The sequence below is a fragment of the Parasteatoda tepidariorum genome, chromosome X1 (genome assembly GCF_043381705.1).
Source record: "Parasteatoda tepidariorum isolate YZ-2023 chromosome X1, CAS_Ptep_4.0, whole genome shotgun sequence".
Classification (NCBI taxonomy): Eukaryota; Metazoa; Arthropoda; class Arachnida; order Araneae; family Theridiidae; genus Parasteatoda; species Parasteatoda tepidariorum.
This window is the reverse complement of record NC_092214.1, coordinates 36967978-36988081: the sequence shown is the minus strand read 5'-3', so window position 1 is coordinate 36988081 and position 20104 is coordinate 36967978. Positions and strand designations below refer to the sequence as shown.

The 20104-nt window shown below is 28.6% G+C and overlaps 1 protein-coding gene across 2 annotated transcripts in view; it reads right to left on the bottom strand.

Moving 5' to 3' along the window:
• The window catches only part of LOC107455088 (CUGBP Elav-like family member 2), a 751728-nt gene that overhangs the window by 670870 nt on the left and 60754 nt on the right, over window positions 1-20104 (bottom strand). For both annotated transcript variants that reach the window (XM_043046908.2, XM_071187614.1), the window contains exon 2: window positions 16152-16321. In XM_043046908.2, coding sequence (XP_042902842.2) covers window positions 16152-16321 — 170 coding nt within the window. The remainder of the gene's footprint in view (window positions 1-16151; window positions 16322-20104) is intronic.

The window sequence follows — 20104 nt, the reverse complement described above, 5'->3', positions numbered from 1 at the left end:
TGGAATGCAATTTGACTGGCGATATATTTCAATAAATAAGGAGAATTCGTTCTAGAAAAAAGAAACAACTATATGGCGTTACAAGAGCGTTGGATTTGATTAGACCACTAAAAATGATGGGACTTCTGCTGACATGTCCTCAACTAATCAAATTCGAGACAAAGAATTTTTAATTTTTTTTCACTGTTAAAGAAAAACGCCTGCAAGGAACAATAATTATTATTATTTCATCAATTTCTTTAAAGGCGAACAGAAAGTCGATTTTTAAATAAAACTTTTACTAATTCTTATTACTTATTAGCTGATTATTCAATAAGTTTTATTTTCCTTATTTCTCGTGATTTAAGAAAGCAAGTAAAAGGAAGGCTGCGTAACGTCGTTTCAAAAGTTGGCGACGTTGATATACGTTCGCGCTGGGAGCTTGGCATCCATTTGGTGTGCACTTAGATGTAAACAAACTCCCTCCATAGGAATAATGGTTTTTTCTTAAGTTGCAACACAGTATAGTATGTAATCAGGACCGCACTTTATTATTAGAATTGCATTTTCCTAGTTAAAAATATCAGCAGAAAGCTTGGAAAATTATGAAAAGAAATATAATCTTCCTTACTGTTTTAGTTTTCATTTATGGTGTTAGAAAAATGTTTTCAATCTTTAATTAACAAATAGGTAAACATATAAAGATGAGAAAATTCTTCGATTAATTTTTCTCAGTGGTATGCTAAATTGAAACTTGTGTTAACATCTCTGATTCAAACATTTTACCGCTTTTCGGTTACCTTGTATTGCCCCAGGATTACTATTCGTGCAAAACTAATCATGAGGCCGTCAAAACTTCCGGAATATGATAAAATTCAGTGTTTTTGTCTCTATGATAACACCAAAATATTCCGTATTTTTTTCTGAGGCTATGGCAATGTTTTTGGTAAAATTAACACTAAAATATCGTTATTCAATGTATGAAAAAATGTTGTTCATAATTTAAAATTTGGTAATTTTATTATGATATCTCAGAGCATTGCATTAAACAATTTATTTGGCTTTTCAATTTTGCATTTTTTTTTTAAATGTGTGATTATAAGAACTGTAATTCTGAAATCCAAAATTTCCGATGAACCACTACAATATTAACGGAAAAATTACCAAATGAATGGTTTAAATACCATATACTTTTGTTTTATTACCAAAGTATAATATTTTTTACCAGAAATGTCATTCCATAAAATACGGAAATTTTACCAGAATGCTTTCTCCGAGTAGATCTATAAAAGAAATTATCTACTAAATTTATTCGCAAACAGACTTTGTTTTCAATCTTTATGCCTTATAATTAGTTTAATCTTTTGCACTTACTTATTTTGTTTTTTTAACTAAATTTACACCATTATATTATTAACAATAATTTCAACTAATTACAAAGGTGATACTGAATGCAAAAAAAAAAAGAATTAAAAGTCATTTGCGATTTTATTTTTCATTTAATCTCTAAAATAACAATAAATAAAAAACTTAGTGTTAATCACTAAAGCAAAAAAAACAATCATTTTAAAAAATAGCACTATTTTATTTAAAAATATCAGTAGAATGGAAATGAAATAGTATGGAATAAATAGAAATCACTAGAATGGAATAAATGGAAATTTAATATTATTGAAAAGTTTTCGTAACGTTGTCCTGAAAAGTATCTTCAATCCTTAAATAAAAATATTTCAAACATAAAAAACACTAGAAAATTTATCCTGTAATCCTCTTTTGCGGTGTGCTAATAAATGAGACTCATTTTAAGATCTCTGATTCCAAAATTCTTTCGCTATTCTCTTCATTCGTATTCTCTTAGGATTACTTTCGGCGCATTTATTCTCTTTCGATCCATGAAAAGGATTATTTTTTATTGTGAAAATCAAAATACCAGTATCTTTCAAGACAAGTCAAAAATCCTTTTTAGAAAAGCCAAGGATGATTTAACGACGTGCTAACAAAGCAGCATGGATTAGGGAAAAATGATGGCTCCCAAGATACAAACTGTCATAGGAAACCTCGATAAATTAGCACCACGTAACATACACTTATTTTAAAATGATAATAATAATAAAATCTTGTGAGCAGAAGCTTATAGATGGGGAGTCAAAGATTAGGTTAACACACTAATCGCCTTTTCCCTACCCCCAAGAAGGAGGAAATGAAAGAGCGGAAGGAGGTAGGTAAGTCAAAAGAGAAATCTTTCTTAAAACACGCATTCTCTGGAAAATAGAATTGGAAATCAAAATGAAAGAATAAAAGTACGTGAAATCTCTGGAAAACCAAAGATAGACGAGAGTTTGAGAATGGAAAAGGAAAAGAGTTCTTCGAACAAAATGGCTGTCATCTTGAAGAAAGTAATCCGCTTTTATTACTTTCTGAGAGCAAAATATGAGGAAAGAAAGCATGCTAGGAATCCAACTTCGCCAAGATCTCAAATGAATGTCGAGATTTGCGCTCTTCACAAACAGTTGAAGAGTTTTCGGGGAGGAAATCGTAGATTTTTAGAGAGAGTCGTATTTACATGAATATTGCCCTTCTTTTTTTCTATGGATGTGAAGTAGTAGATTATGAAACATTTTCAATGTAATACTCTTAAGTTGGTCATAATATGATTGCTTGGTGAACGATATCCCATAAAAGAAATAGCAGATGTAATATCATCTTTGACCAAATAGATTAAAAGATTATCTCTACCCCTAAGAGAAGAGTGATTGCTTTAAGAAAGAGAATGAATGGAAAGGAAAATAGTGCTTATTTTTGATCCTGGCAAAAAGGCAACCAATAAAGCGAGGTATTAAAACCAAGACTTACGTCATATGAAAGAAGTACTTAAAGTATGTAGTTTTGTATTATGTTTAAAGAAAACTAATCTGCAAAAAATAATCAAAAAGAAAGATATAGCTTCTTATGTAACTAAGATTTCAAAGGATATTTTTAAACACAACACACAAAAAAAGCGAACACCCAAAATACCTTGTGATCTAATGATTGGATGTTCAAGTACTGGAACTCAATCCTGATGGGTTTAGGGTCCAATCTATTATTAATGAATTAGTGCAAAAGATATATTTAAGTCTTTTCTCTGCATAAACATATCTTTTTTTTTTCAAATATGTTTTAATTTTCGACCCTCAAGGGAAGAAATCATTCAAAAGTTTGAACTCCTTAATTTTAATTTCTTTTTCTTCCTTGACAAGTCTTGAAAATGAGGGACTGTTTTTGAGCACTTGAAACAACTCGATTGTTTTTTCCGAATTGTATATTTTTTACGAGAATGAAGAGGAAGTGTTTCTTTAATTTTAAATATGAGCTTATTTTTATTCGAGAAAACTAAATGTTTAGAAAATCAAAATATGTATATGAAATATGAACGTTAGAAAAATAATTTCATTTTTATTTTTCGGGAATTGAGAGAGGCGTAAATTCTAAAATTAATGCAAATAATGTCTTTCCTTTCGAATAAAAACAAATATTTCAAATATTTTTCTGCAAACTGATTCCAAACTTACATTTATGGTTCTAACTTAACTTTTTCAGCCTGTTTAAAACAAAAAAAAGGTGCATTACGATATGAACGAATCCAAGTATTTACAAATAACTTAAGTAGTTTTGCTGAAAAAGAAGAAAAATTAAAACTAACAATCCAATAGCAAATAGAACCAGTAAAGACATCTTTACAAAAATGGGTTTTTGGATCATTTTAAAAGGAAGCTTAAAAACCGGAGTATTTTTAGGTTATCAAGAGCAGATGAACGTTTATATAAATTGCTCTTTTAATATGGATGCAAATTTTCTAGCCACCTGGCGTTACAGGTAATTTGCTCTCAAACATCCCTGCCTTCTCAACAATATGTAATAGCCCTAGTTTACAAGTCGTTATATTAAAAGCGGACTAGATTTCTGGCAAAAAGAGAGAGCCCGAAGAGGTTTACTTTTAGAGTTTACGCTAGAGAAGATGCTAATAATATTGACTGAATCATTGCTTATTTTGCGGAATTTTATGAGTGGTTTGATTTTATTCATGTATACTCGTTTACTACAACTTTAAATGAATTGAATGTTTTTTGTGTTTGGTACAAAAGTACATAACTTTTTAATGGTTCATTCAAAGAAGACATTTAGTGTTTCTGGGTTACTTAGTGTTTCGTTTTATTTACTTTTTTTAACTTTTTTTTTTAAATTTAAATATTCAATTAGGTTTGCTGTTAAAGCTAGAATTTTATTTTTAATTGCTCTAGGGATTTGTTTTTACCTATTTTTCAAAGAATTTCTTCTATAGCTTATTAGAAGATTCTTGAAAAGATTTGAAGAGTAATGAAAATTTATTTACTTCTTATTTTATACTTTAAAGAATTTTCAGAAAAATAGTTTTTATTTTTTTCCACAAAGCATTTCAACATTTTTAGAAATAATTTATTTATATTTAACGCTGAGAAAAAAAAAAGTATTTCAAAACTAGTGTTTCTAGCTCTATAGGAATACCATAAATCTCAATAATTTCTACCAAAGTATTTTGGTAATGGTTTTGATAAAATTAACAATAAATTGGGTTGTATAACACTGGACAAAATTTGGTAGTTTTATCACCTCAGAGCATGTCATAAAAACCATATATTCTGTTAAATTTACTTTTTAGTTCTGTATTTTAATTTGTGGTAATAAGAACTATAATTTTAAAAACCAGAATTTCCGATAATCCGTTGCAGTATGAGCTTTCGTATTTCGTGCAATGTATATGTCACGCTATGTTCGTGATGTATAATTTTAAATTAGCTACCTAAACACTTCAGCAAAAATATAATGACACCGGTGTTCCATCGGCGTCAAAGGGTTAAAAAAGAAGGTTCGTTGTTTTAAAAGGATTTGTAAATTAAAAAATGTACCCGAGGAAAATATACACCTAATAAAAAATATGTACTTACGAGTTTTTCATATATGAACCGCTTTGTATGGCTAGACATTAATAAGTTAAATTCAGATGTATTAAAGGAATTATTTGAATTTTATGATATTCTAGGTTTAATAACCACTACATTAAAATTTTGTCCAATAGAGTTCAGCATTTTTTTTTTAACCTTTTTAAAGGAAACTCCTAACACATGCGCACAAATAGTCATTAATATCATATGCTGAACTCATGTAAAATATTTCATCAAAAATAAAAACAAAATGTAACTTTTTTTTTTGAAATTTCCTTCATTTCATTAAAACTTATTTGATATTTAAATAATGTAAGTCAAAATTTCATTTATTTTTTTGCTAAAAAGAAAAATGGTGTTTATTGCTGATAAAGTAAAAGCCAAGAGAATCTGCAATGTAAAAAATGTAGAAATAATGAGGAAGGAAATCTTTTTGAAGCATTGAGTAATTAAATATTCTTTTAAAAAGAAGCCAACTAGCTTTAAGGCCCGTACTAGAAAAACTCAATTAAGCTTTTCGAGCAAGCATAGTGCATCAGTAGTAACCACAAGTAATTAATTTTACGAACGCTTATCACAAACATACGTTTTTCCATTAAAGCCAACCGTCATTTTTTACGTTCACATCCCAAAAGTTATTTTCATATTAGCAAAGGAGGGGGGGAGTTAAGCTATTGTCAATTGAGCATGTAAGCGGAAAAACAACTTACGTATAAAAAATTTATTTGTTTTTAAATTATTTGCCCTAAGTTTGTATCATTCTTCAAATCTTGGCATGTTCCTGTTTTGTTCTTACTTTTTTTTTACCTTAATACTTTTAGAAGTAAAAAAGTAAAGAAGCGTAAATTATAATAATGAGATAATTCTCTGCAGAGCATCAAACATATTACATATTTTTTTAGATTTTTGTTGCTAAGAGACAGTGTAATAATCTTGATTTTATAAAAATTCCACATAATTATCTTAATTTAATCAGTGTCATGACTATTTATGAGTAAACTATTACGACTAATTGAAAGTTAACTCTTAAAATTGCTAAAAAAAATAAACCCTTTAAGTATGATGCTCTTTAATTAGCACTCCTAATATTAAGGGGGCCGGAAAGTAATGTCGTTTCGGCGTATTAAATATTCGTTAGTCACACAAATCAATTAATTTTTTTCCGATTCATTTCGATTCATTTTCGGTCCGGCATTGAAAAGTTGTTACTAACAAGGGTGAATACATTATTGATTAAAAATAAAATATTGATAACAAATATCAAATTCACCGAAACGACATTACTTTCCGGTCCCCATAATATATATATTTTAATATTCCTTGTCAAAATTGATTGAAGTCCTATTATGAGGTCTCAAGTTCATATTTGAATAAGAGAAAAATAAAAGTTATCAAAAACTGAGAAATCACAAATTATGAAGCAAAGATTGAATGAATCGGAACCTGTTTGGTTGGCTGAGAACACAGAGGTGTAATACAGCGATTATTCACAATACTTTGAAGGTTCATCTAGCAATCTTACAAATTATGTTGCTTTAAATAGTTCTTTCAACTGTCATTAGTAAGAATTCGTTAACGTTCTCTTTTTCTCCAAGTTGAAATATTAATTTGTGCCCTTAAACAAAATAGAAAAGTTGTATTTCAAACTATGTATTACATCACAAACTATGTATTAAGGGTTAATTGCAAAACACAGAACGCCTTGCATATATGCAAGTATAAAAGCATAAAAACAAACGGAAATCATATACATTCAGTTATATGGATTTGAAAAGCTCAAGAAAGTTCGTGAGCAAAAAGTTAAGAAAAGAAAATCAAAGAAAATTAGTGCATGTGCTCTGATCTCTAGATATAGAAAACATTAAAATTAATTTCGATTTTGAGCTTCAACACTTGATGATGGCTATGGGATTAAAGAAAGGTTTTAGTTTCAAAACCAGAAGATCTGTCTAGTTTCGGATCAATTAAAAAAAAATACCTTATTTATTAATTCATTTTGAAAGATTGATCCTTCATTTAAAATAGTTTACAACTTTATAAAATAAAAAGCAAGCAAAATGATATTTTTAGTTAATTACACGGACCAATCACTTTTTAACAGGAGTTAAGTTTTCTGCCCATGTGACACAACTTTCCATGACTTCAGCAAAGCAAATAAATTATAAATTTTTGAGTGACGATCAGTAGTCAATATCCTAAGTTTATTCTATAAATTAAATGGGCGCTGTTAGATAATGTTAGATATTTATGTTCAAAATGGAACAAAATATTTTTAAAATCCTACGAAACTACTTATGTTCTGGAAATTCCTATGCTTTTATTCCTAATATAGTAGACTAAGAGTTTTAAAACTAGTTTTAATTCGAGTATTTAATATTTGGTCTTAGAGTAATAACAGTTAAAATGTCTTAACAAAATAATTGAAATTATCCATTTTCAAGAATTTCAAGCTATTTATTTTAAAATAAACTATCTACTGAGTGATTTCAAATTGGTGATATTCATGATACAATTATCACTTTTATTAATTTTTCATACGGAACCGCAACTGCCTTATCCAAATGTGTTTAATGAAGTTAACTTTATATTGTTATGATTGAAAACAAGTATTATAAATACAACATAATATATGAATTCATACAAAAATATATAGATTCATTTTAAAATGCACATAAACATTAATTAGCATTTTTATTAAAAGAAGGCTTTATTATAATTATATTATCAGGAAAAACATACAGAAGTTTAATCGAGTGCAAAATTACAGAAAGTTAAAATAATAATTATGAAAACATGAATTTTAGAATAGACGAATTTTAAATTTTATAAACTTGAGATAAATATAAGCGAAAAGCAAACTGTAACTTATATGAATTTATCAAATTAAAATGCTTAATGAAACTTCTACTAATTATCAGGTGCTTCTAACAAAAACTGAACGAGCAACTACTTTCATAAATAGTTTTAAATAATTAGCTACTGATTACTGAGAAAGTTTCATCTGAAAAATAACAAAACTTGCAAACAAACAAAACTTGCAGTCTATAGCTTAGAAAATTGTAAGAATTAGCTTAAGAAAATATTTTCATAACTAACTTAAAAACATAAAATAACTATTTTCATAATATTTATTATTTCCAAAAAACAAGTTGAATACTTAAGAACATCGGTTGTTCAAATTTTAATAACTTTTTAAAGGAAAACAAAAACTGAAAATGGTAATCATTAACTGCCATAAATATAAACACAAATATTTTGCATTTTAATTAAATAAATGTAATGGAACCCATACTAAGTTCAAATGATATGAAAACGTATAAGCATCACTTATTTTGCATTTGAAATTAAAAAAATAAACTACAATACTTATCCTGGACAAACTAATAGATAATCTTTTAACAGTTGTAGTATATGCAAAATTACTGCATGTTATAAAAATATTATGTTATATCGGAGCATATTTTTATTTATTTTTTTTCTGGATATTTAATGCTCATATACTTTCAAATATTTTTGAATAACATTGTAAAACAATTGAAATACTCAAACAATTCTTAGGTAGATTAGAATGTGAAGCTAATTAGCATGTTTAACTTTTCTTCCGCGTTGCAATAAAAATTTCACCGGATGTGACCGATACTAAAAATAGTTACACCATAATTTTGTGACGAAATATCACTTGAAGACATTTCAAAACTTATTTTATATTCATACTTAAATATAATAAAAGAAATAACACTTGGAATTAATCAAATTAATTTTGATCCGGCTCCGATTACGACAATTCCTTTAGATAGAGCTCAAAAGTGACAACAACTAAGGAAAATTTTCATACATTGCAAATTTAGCCTTTACTATTATCTTATGTGCTGATTCACTTTGCATATGCTATCTGTGCTCTAAACTAAACGATTGGTGTAAGTCTTGTGGTCGGACAACAGATACATAATAATCATGATAAAATTCAAAATTCTTTCCATAGGTTGCAGATCATTTGTCAAATATAGAAAATTAATTATGAATTTTTAAAACAATTGCCTGTAAACTCTCTCGTAATGTATTATGAGCCAGAAACTTTATAAAATACAGAAAATTCCATAATTTAAGTCAAACTCGCCCTAGCAGGAGCTCCTCGCCCTGGTGGAATGAACAAAACTTTTTTAGATTTTAATTTGCACTTTGTCACGCATAAAAACAATATAAAAACTTTTGCTTTCTAACCTCAACATCATCGACAAGTAACATCGACAGACTGAAGGTACTAAATTTTTTTCAGCAGTCAGAGTATTTATATAAAATGTGAGCATTTTTGAATTATCGAGTTTTTCATGCTTCTTCTTTTAATGCTACAAGGAAAGTATTCACTATCACATACGTGGGTTAAACTTATCGATATACTTTAATTATTTATACTGTATCTGTACAATAATATTTGTACCTCATGACTCAGCCGGGATAGCCTGGTTGGCAGGGCGATGGACTCATGTTCGTAAGGACGGTGAGATTTCCCGTGTAGTAAATGGTGAATGATGCATGTTAAATCTGTCGCGTAATTAAATCCACCATGTTCCAAATTAAATTAAACCTCTGGGGGTACTGAATTGAACCCTGATAGTTCTCTGGTTGAGGTCAAAATTACGATCTGCGGATGTATGAATGCGATGTAGGGCTGTGATAGATGTCGAATTTTTGGGCACAGATGGCGCCACAGGAAAACAAAAGCAATCACTCCCCCTGTGCTTTAATGATCTATGACAACAACCTCGTAATTCGGGAACAAAAATTGATTTTCCCATTACTGAGTCATCTGCTTTTTTTTTTCTAAAATCATTTTACTTTAATAATTGTGGAATGAAAAATTTAATTTAATCCCGTTGCATTTAAATGATGCTTCTCATAACTCTATTTTTGTTATCATAAAGACACCTGATCTTACTAATCTTTACAAACTAGATTAGTAGTATTTTTTAGGTGGGATAATATTATTTAGGCTCATAGGGATAATATTACTGTCATTAGGGATAATAATAAGCCCATGTCAACAGTGAGTCAAAGGCAACACATGCAAAAACTTTTTGCTGTTTGTCTGAAACAACTTTCGAGTGTATATATGACCTCATGACCTTCTCCTCAAATACTAATTTGCCCCGAAGCAAATTTTCGACAAGTTCTTACCTCGTAAAACTAATATGATACATTTTATCTTATTTAAACGATTGCTACTGTGTTTACTCTAACAAATACAGTTATTTAAAAGGCCTAAACACATCATCAGAAAAAAAGTATCAAAAAATTCAAGAGTACGCAAAAAGTTCATGGCAAGAAAATCTGCTGTTCATTTTGTGTGGAAATTCCAACTAAACTCAACAATGTTCTGCGCAATAGAGGATAAATTGCTGATAGTGAGGTAAAAAAAAAACAGAAAATAGACTATTTCTCTAATGCCAATTAGTTCTGATCTCCTTAAATATATCTTCGTATACAAATGAAGAAAGAGAAACATAAATTTCCTGCAAATAAGGAGGAGGAAATATATTCTTAAGTTTTATGAAAATATCTTTATCTTTACAATTGGACTGTTTCTTGAATCCATGTTTCTTTACAAAATGTCTTTACAGTTTCTTTTTCAAAATTGTTTTGTGAATTTTCTTGTTCTTACAAGACATTGTTCTTCGTACTACTGTATACCAAACAGTACACTCATATTGTATTACAACAATTGTTAGTTTGATCTTTTTAATTCCTCGCATTTTTTTTACTGTGTTATTTTCTGAATTGGTTATATAAGTATATTAATTTGCCTTCTCTTTTTCTAAAACAAACTCTTCAAAAGAGAAATGCTTTTTAGCTGTTTTATTCAGACAATTCTTAGCTTAGCTTATTAGTTTTTTTATCAATTCTAGAGAGTATTATATTCTCTAGACTTTTAGAAGACTTTTTTTCACTTTTTTCTTTTAACCATTACTAGGCGGTGGTTTTGATAAATATAAATTCATCGTCAAAAGAAAAAAAGGGCATGCTTTGAAATAGGATGAAGAGTTGAAATATTTCAGATTGAGAATAATGACACAGAAATAGAAAGAAAGATAAAAAACTTTCTGAACAAAAATACAGCATATTTAAAAAATGCAAATGAAAAAAGTACTTAAATTTGAGCATCGACACTTCAGAACAATTATCTTTTTTAGTATGTTTTAAAAATTCCCACTTTACGAAATCACGAAAATAATGAATAAGAAAAAAACTCTAAATTCTGAATTGAAATATGAGTATACTTCGCAAAAAAATTAGCGAAGATTTATTTTAAATGCTTTCACAATAAAGGGATAAAGTATGATAAGGTAGACTCAAAAATATATCCAATCGTTTACCTATTCAGTATTTTGTCTATTTATAAGCATTTTAACCATTCAATTAGGTGTTTTTTTCTGTAGTTTAGGGAAAAATATTGATTTGAATTTCTTTTTCATAATTCTTGTTACATTTTTCCAATAAACTATGTTAATAATTAGGTTTCATTTCTTTAATAACGGATTAGACCGAAAGGCATATTTGAAGTAAATAATTATTTTACAATACGCACAAATAAAGAGAATTCCTTATTAGTATCAGATGGATTTTCAAGCACTGGGCCTTAATCTTACTGATTAGAAGTCCAATTATTAATTATGCTAACTAATTAGTAAAGATGATATTTTAAGTTACAAAATCAAACATAAAAACGTACTTTTTCTTTTTTTCGACGGATTTAGATTTCTGACCCCTGAAATAAAAGGGGGAACCGCAATCTGGGAAAGCAGTCAAAAGTTTGAGCCCCTTAATGTTAGTTTTACTTCCTGCGTGTTTCACTATAATATCTCGAGAAATTTTTAAGTTATTGTAAACAGTTTTGCACACAATTATGAAATTGGTTTACTCAAAAATAATTCCATGTAAAAAATAACCTTTAGCACGCATTTAAATTTTATTATTTTATATAATGGTATTAAAAAAAAAATACGAGCACAATTTTTTAAAATTATTTTAAAGGATGTAATTTTGCATTGAAAAATACAAAATTTGAGCGAAATCGATCGAATAGTTCTTGAGTAATCGAATTTCATTAAAACTTTATTTTTAAAATTCAATTTCTCAGCAACTACTCGTCCAATTCTGATCAAATTTCGTATTTTGCAATTTAAAACTGCATTCTTCAAAAAATTATACCTTACGCTTCAAACATTTTTGATTATTTTTAACAAATCGACTATTATTATCCGATTTGTATTCCTATTGTAGGGAATGGTGTATTGACCATGCCAACTTCCATTTATCAATGGTATCTCAAGATTGGTCTTGAGATACCATTGAATCAAGATTGATTGAGCATGTCTTATATACTAGTAAATTGATGTTTAATAATCGTAGTGGTAGTTACGCCACAATACTCCTCCACTAGAATTTTATCACGGATAGAATTCGCTGAACGGATTCCACTTTTTGCTGAATCTGTGAATGACCGGGAGAGCTTTATTAAGATCATCGTAACTTTAGGCTGTTAACCTCTTAACGATCGGTTAATTTTCAAGAAAATGGTCATAGAAGTGCCTATTTTTTTATACACGTACATTATACACGTATTTGATTAGTGCTGACGTCTAGTTTAAAATAAACTATCTACAATTTCCTTAAAAATACCCTGGTACTGCCATCTGGTGTGTAAAATGAGAAATGAAATGTTTTCCGGGTAAAAGAAATGAGTTAGCCTTATTCTTATTGGCACGTTGCTACTGTACACTCCAGTCCGGGAATATCACGGGAGTGAGAAATAGAGGACGAAACCTCACCCCGTCATTTTCACGGGAGCGAGAAGGAAGGGGTTAATCGTGAGAGCTGTATTAAGTTCACAGTCGTGGTCGCTCCTGTGTTGCCTTTAGAAGTCGAGTAAATACGTTCTATGTTATGTGTGATCGAGACTGAGTAGCAACAGCGTGAGAAAGTGGATGATGTCGCAGTCACAAGTAGCAAGTCAACTGTTTAATGTGGACTATTCATCTTAGTTCAAATCGAAGTGGGAGTTTCTGTCAAACTAGACGTTTTCCCATCACATCCGAGGGTCACCCATGTGACGATGGTAGTTATCGACAATGTCAACCTTCATTTATGAAAAGGTACCCCAGCGTAGAATCGTTTAACATTAAATTAGTGCTACCATTAACATCCAAAATGGTTTATAAAAGTGAATGTTTATTCACTTTACTAAACAAATTTGAATTCTTTTAACCTTCCAAGTATGGAAAGTACCCGCTTCCTAAAAAATATAGTCTCAATTGTTTTGTACGAAGGAGTGGTCGAAAATTAGGATCCTTTAATGCTTATTTCACTTCTTGTGTATTTCATCATCTAATTTTAATTTCTCAAAAATTATTCGACCGATTCCCTTAAAAATCTGGACTTTTTCATTTTAAAATACGTAGATTAAATCAGGTCAAAAATTAGTATATCTTAGCATTCGAAATTCTGACCATTAGAAAATTAAATAAAAATATACGAAATTTAATAAATAATTTTATAATATTTTACACGAAATTCTCGTTGTATGTCGTATATGACGTGTTATATCGCTTATGACGTTTTTGTATCATATTTCGTAACTTAATATAGAGTAAGTACAAACTAATTAGCAGATCACACGTTAATTATTATAACTAATTAGTGCGAATGATACTTTAAGTTACAAAATCAAACATAAAAGCGTACTACCTCTGAATAAACATTAACTTTTCTAAACAAATTTGAACTTTTTTTTTATAACCTTCAAAATGTAAGAAGTAGCCGCAATCTGAAAAATATGGTCCCAATATGAACGAGAGAGAAAAGTGAAAAATAAGGATCCTTTAATACTAATTTTACGGTTCGTGTTAATCGCCATCTCATTTTCATTTCAAAAAAATCATTTGAGAGATTACCTGAAAAATGTAGACTTTTTTTTTAAATATATTGATTATATCGGTTTAAAAATTAATATGCCTTACCATTCAAATTTTTAACAGTTAGTAATTTAAATAGTAAAAACTAGTAAATAACTAATAATATTTTACATGAAAATATCTCTTCATAAGAGAGTTTCATTAAAACATACTATTTTTTTTGTTAGTTTTACTTGTCGAAGACTGAGAAAAATACACAAAGAGTGATATGTACACTTAGGTATTCAAATTTTCACCAGCTCTCCTGCATTTAAACTATGTGATCATATTTTCCAGAAATCTCTCGGAAAAACTGTTTAAAAAGAACGTTTTTGTATCTGATATCGTAACTTAAAATATAATAAATATAAATTAATAAGCAAACTTAAAGTTAGGCCATTAAATCATTAAGATTGAGTTCAAGTATGTACTTCGAATTCCGATCTTTAAAAAGAAAATGAACAGATTCCTCTTTTTTTGCTCACTCTGCATTAAGTAAATCAAAAGAAAATTTCGAAAGAAAATATAAATGATCTAAAATGAAAATTTGCATTTTTATATTTTAATTTTTTTTTTTATTACTCACTCGAAGAATTTCCTATAACATCAAAATTAATGTTTTTAACTGTTGTTGATGTATATGCAATTTAAAAGGCGTCCTCAAAGAGAGAATTTTTTTTTAAATTTATTTTTCTGTCATGAATGACATAATAATGAAATATGTATTTATATATTTGAACAAAAATAAGACCCTCGTATAGTCTAAAAATGTACGAAGCAAAATTCGCTCAAAAATTCTATCTTTTCTCGTTCCTCCAACTTAAGTTTTATGCTTCTATCAATGTTCGAAACAGTAGTAAAATCTCTTCAATGATAAACATAGATATTCTTAGTAATACAATTCCCTCTATGCTATGAAGTGTCTTGTAGTTTCAGAAAGAAACTGTTTCCTTCAAAATAAATAAAAAGTAACACTATAAAAATGAAATTTTTATGAGTAAAATAATATTGTTTTGAGGATGAAGCGAATATATTTTGCATCACGAAGAAATAAACATTAGATTCTCGCCACTCACTTCGAGAAAAAAAGATTATTGTCAATTGCGTTCTTTTGTTGAATTCTAGTTATTTGTAAAAATATTTTAAGAATAATATTTGCAGCTAAGTATTCGAAATAAAATTATCAATTTTTTATTATATTCAAAAATTAATCATTTCAGGCTTTGACAAAGTTGAAATTTAAATTTAAATCTAGATAAAATTTTAGATTAAATTTATAAATTTGTCTAGTGATAAGAATTCGCATAAATTATTTTAAATGTTTTAATCAATACTTAAAAAAAACTATTTTTACGAACAGGGCATATTCTGAACTCATGCTATTTACTGAGCTAATGTAGCAATAAAAATGCTTCCAAATGTTTAAAAATAACAAAAATAGAATAAAGTTTCCGTTGGTTACTAATATTTTAAGAATAATAAGTATTCGTAACTAAGTATTCGTAATAAAATTATCGAAATCATTGTTATTTTCAAAGGTTACTCATTTAAGTTTTGAAAATAGTATTTAAATTTAACTCAGTAAAATTTTCAGATTAAATTTAGTTTAGTGATGGTAATTCTGCGCATTCATGCTTTCAGGACATTAAAAAAAATTTCAAATCATAATACGATTTTTTTATTAAATGAAATAGAAAAAAATAAAGCAAACGTTATTTGTAATATGGTACCCAAATATTTAAATTGAATAAATGAAGCCATTTTACAGAAATCAATGACATTTTAGAAGATAATTCTGAAACCTATTAAAGGAATCAAAACTAGCATTTTTTATTATGTAAACATAAATATAAATTGCAATTGGGAACAAAATTCTTTAAGAATTTCGAGACACAAAAATTTCAAAATTCGGAGATTTTTTTATTATTATTTAAAATTATAGATCTGTTAGTTTTCCCAAAAATGGCGAAAACTTATGTCGATGCCCAACTTATGACGTGAGAGGAAATTTAATTTCGGTATTTCATTTGTTATTTGAATTTTTTTATTTCGTGATTCAATGAAAATTCTCGTTGATTGCACCAAATGATTAGGAAACTATTATAATGAAAAACCAGATTGAAACAAATTTACATATGGAATTTTTTAAAATTTATGGACTGTTTTCAAGATTGTTGACCATGATACATTTCCATAAGACTTTTTCTAATTATATTAGAAACTTATTCATTATCATATTGGTTGAATAACTAAAATCACTTACCTCGGCTTGTAAGTGTAGCCTTATCCCTGAGAACGGTGACTTGATAAACAGGTCCATATTCCTCAAAAAGTTTGGTTAAATCACTCTCACCCCATGATCGTGGTATTTGACCAACAAACATTTTGATCGCATCTGGTTCAGGTTGACCATCAGCAGTCAATGAAGTAGCGCTGTACGAAACACAAATGAGTTATAAATGTATGGAGAAAATAAGTCAAATTTTGATTTTAAAAATTGTTGCTCAACAGTACCAAACAAAGACACCCAAATACAGAAAAAACACCTTCATTCTGATTTTCTTCAACTAATTTACAACGTCATCTACTTAAGAGCATTTACTTTATAGGTAAATTGTTGTAAACAAAGCCCGGATTCGACCACTTCACGAATTGGTCTGCCAAATCGCGAAATGGCTAGGAATGCTGTAAATTGGCTGGCCAATGTCCGATCTTTTCTTGATTTCGGGAACTGGCCGGCCAGATCGCGAAGTGGCATAGGATGGCTGGCCAATGTCCGATCTTTTCGTAATTTCGGGAATTGGCCGGCCAGATCGCGAAGTGGCATGGGAGGATCAGCCAAAGTTGGAAGAAAAAATCATTGGCACGTATTTTTGACTTTCAAAATTACTAGCTGCGGTACCCGCAGCTAACTGCGGTGGCATGTCGACCTTTGAGACAAAGTAAAAAATTAAATTTTTTAAATTTTAATTTAAAAACTTGTTTATATTTTATATTTTTAAATTAGAAGATTTATATTTTTAAATTAAAAAAGAAAACAAAAGGGGCAATACCTATCGAGCATTCTTGAATGATCACACCGCTTTTTGGCCGGAACATCGTGGCCACTTCGCGAAATGGCTGGACTTAGGGCTTTGGCCGTAATATATATATAAGATGTTCGATTTTTTTTTTTGAACTATTCGATTGATTCCACTCTAATTTTGTTTTTCGCCGTATAACATTCTTTTAATTGATGTAAATATTTGCATTTCGTAAAATTCAAGATATTAAATTAAGATTATTAAATTATTAAATAAAATTTTTAAATAACAAGATTATTAAATAAAATAATAAAAAAAAATATTGAAAATTATTTTTGCATTGAATTATTTTTAAAAAACGAACTTTATTGTTATAGTTGCGTGCAAAAGTTTTTGAGATTGCTCAAAACATAATAGTAGCGCAAATAGTAAAATTACAATTAAAGAGTTCAAACTTTCAACTGCTCTCTTGACTGAACTATTAGGACCATACTTCCCAGATTGTGGCTACCCTCCGTGTTTTGGGTATCAGAATTCATAATCCAATATGTTTATTCAGATTATGTTCATTCATAGAAAGTACGTTTCTGTGTCTGATTCCGTAACTCAAAATACTGTCTGCACTAACAGTTGTTCAGGGTAATTCGCTTTTTTTATGCACTGTGCATGTACTGCAATGTGCATGTTTTTTTCTGCACTGTGCTTAAAATATTAAAAAAATTAGAATACAATTTTTTTTCAAACGACATTGCTATTACAGTAAAGTTAATAAAATTCATTTTGCTGCAAATCAACCATTTTTCTTGAATATCTAATATTGACTTACACTTATAAGGTTTAGTGTAGTTAAATTTAGAAGTATGGAACTCTACTGTTACTACTTGTGCTTTAATTTCACTTTTTTAATTTTCTTTGTGATGCTTTAAGTTTTTTTTAATAATTTTTTGAAGTTAAAAAAATAAATGATTCCTAATTCGTGATTATAATTCAAATATTAATAAAGAAAATTGTGCATGATTCCCAAATTCAAACTCAAAAGAAAAATTGCCTAAAATCATTTTGCACAAAAAATGTTATCAATGTTAATTTCTTCGCTCAAAAATAAATTACAAGAATGTAAAAGATTCTTTATCTACTTCGATTTCACCCTAAAATAAACTTCTGAAACTTATTAGCAACTTTTAATTCAACTTAATTTGTAATAATTTTTTTATGAAATATTTCACAGTCAAAGTCATTTTCTTAATTACAATTTTGGAATGTTTTGATAAAAATTGAAACAGTATTTTTCAATAGCAGTTAATAAATCCATTATTAAGAAAATAAACTCAAGATTTCTAAATTAAAACTTAGAAATTTAATTGTTAGAATCTGATTTTACTTCAGAGGAGTAGATGCAATAAAACATTTTCTGCGATTAATTTTGATATGAGTTCGAAAAAAAGATTTGGAGCCATTGTTGGCAATAATTAGTTTTTAAAGTAATTAATTGCCGAAATCTTCAAAAAATGCAAACAGACCGACTTTAATTTACCAAAAGATAAAAAAATCCACGTTTAATTATAATATTGATTGTTTCGTTTATATAACATTCTTACAATAGATTTCTTTCAAAACTATGTATTTGGATGGTTTCATTGAACTTTTGACGAGAATTTCTATTAGAAAGTTCCATTCGAGATTTTTTTTATAACCGTGTAAATTTTGCAATAAATAACTTTTTCATTAATATTTCTTAAAATATATTTTTGTAAAGCATTTATTTATTATTTATAAGTAGAAATATTGACTGTTATCATAATTTAAAAATGAACTGTAATATTTTATTTTATAACCGTCGTCGAACAGATGAACCAATTTTTGGGTTTACGACTACTAATGTTCAACTCCGTAGTCTTGTAATTTTGAACCAAATCCAGAAAACAAGGGAACACCTGGATCAAGTATTGGGAGAAATTTGCCTTCGTGGAGGACTTTTTGATGGAACTAACCCGCAGTTGCGTTACATGGAGAGGAAGACCACGAGAAGCTTTCATGGTTTGCCTGACGGCAAGGGGACTCTAACCCATGATCCGTCTACCACTGAGGATATTTCACGTCAGCACTGCGGTCGGTGCAAGCCGGATGCGGAATTCGTATCGACCGGCCATCGCCGGGATTGAACCCCTGTTCACCTCATTGTAAGGAAAACGCTCTCTCCCCTGAGCATCGCTGCTCAGTGTAATATTTTGTAATATATGCATTTTAGTTAACTTATCTGATATACATGAAACATTTACTTTAGAATAAAGCGCTAAGAACGCTCCATTGATTCCGCCATATCGTACATTTTACAAATTATGTAAATTGTTTTTATTATGTTCGAAACACAGATATGCAAATCAAAAATATCTTAAAAAATGAAAACAAAGCGAGGTGACTTAATTATCTCAAACTACTCATGATGTTTTAATTATCATTCGCTTAAAACGGGACAAATGTTAAAAATAGCTTCTTTGTAACAATTTCTGCGTCAATAAAATATCAAACAAAATTTATAAGTTTTGCTACTGACTGAAGAAATTAAACTTATTTAAATTTTGTTTTTAGAAAACAATATATAGAAATTTCGAAGTTAATAGTTCACTCACAAAAAGGGTTTAAAGCAGAATTTTTTAAAATAAAAATTGAATCAAAGAAGAAGAATCGAATTAAGAAAATTGCATTTTGCAGCATACAGGAGCAGTTTAGCCGACCAAAAAGAGTTAAATTATTCAGAAAAGATCCTGTCTTAACATTTTATCTTAATATCAAAGGTTGCACGAATTAGACATGAACACAAATTGTGTAATACAGATAAATAATGTTTTTTTACTTGGTAAAGAAATACTTTAGTAAAATCAAAGTGACTCAAAAATCTGATAAAAAATAATACGCTGCTGTGTGCAAACTTACTTCACTTATTACTCAAATAAAACAATTATATTTAGTTTGTATTTCGACTAAAGTGTGTTGCATGTTAAAATGCAAAAGTTTCAAAATAATTTTTAGTGTTGGCATAAACTATTAAAAAGTTCTAAAGCAAATAAAACCCTAATACGATACAAATACGCTGAAAATTTAATATAATAGCTACATTGATTCATATTATTATCTAAATTTATTGGTTAATTTATTTCTCTAAACTAAGGCTCCAATTTAACAAAAATATGAT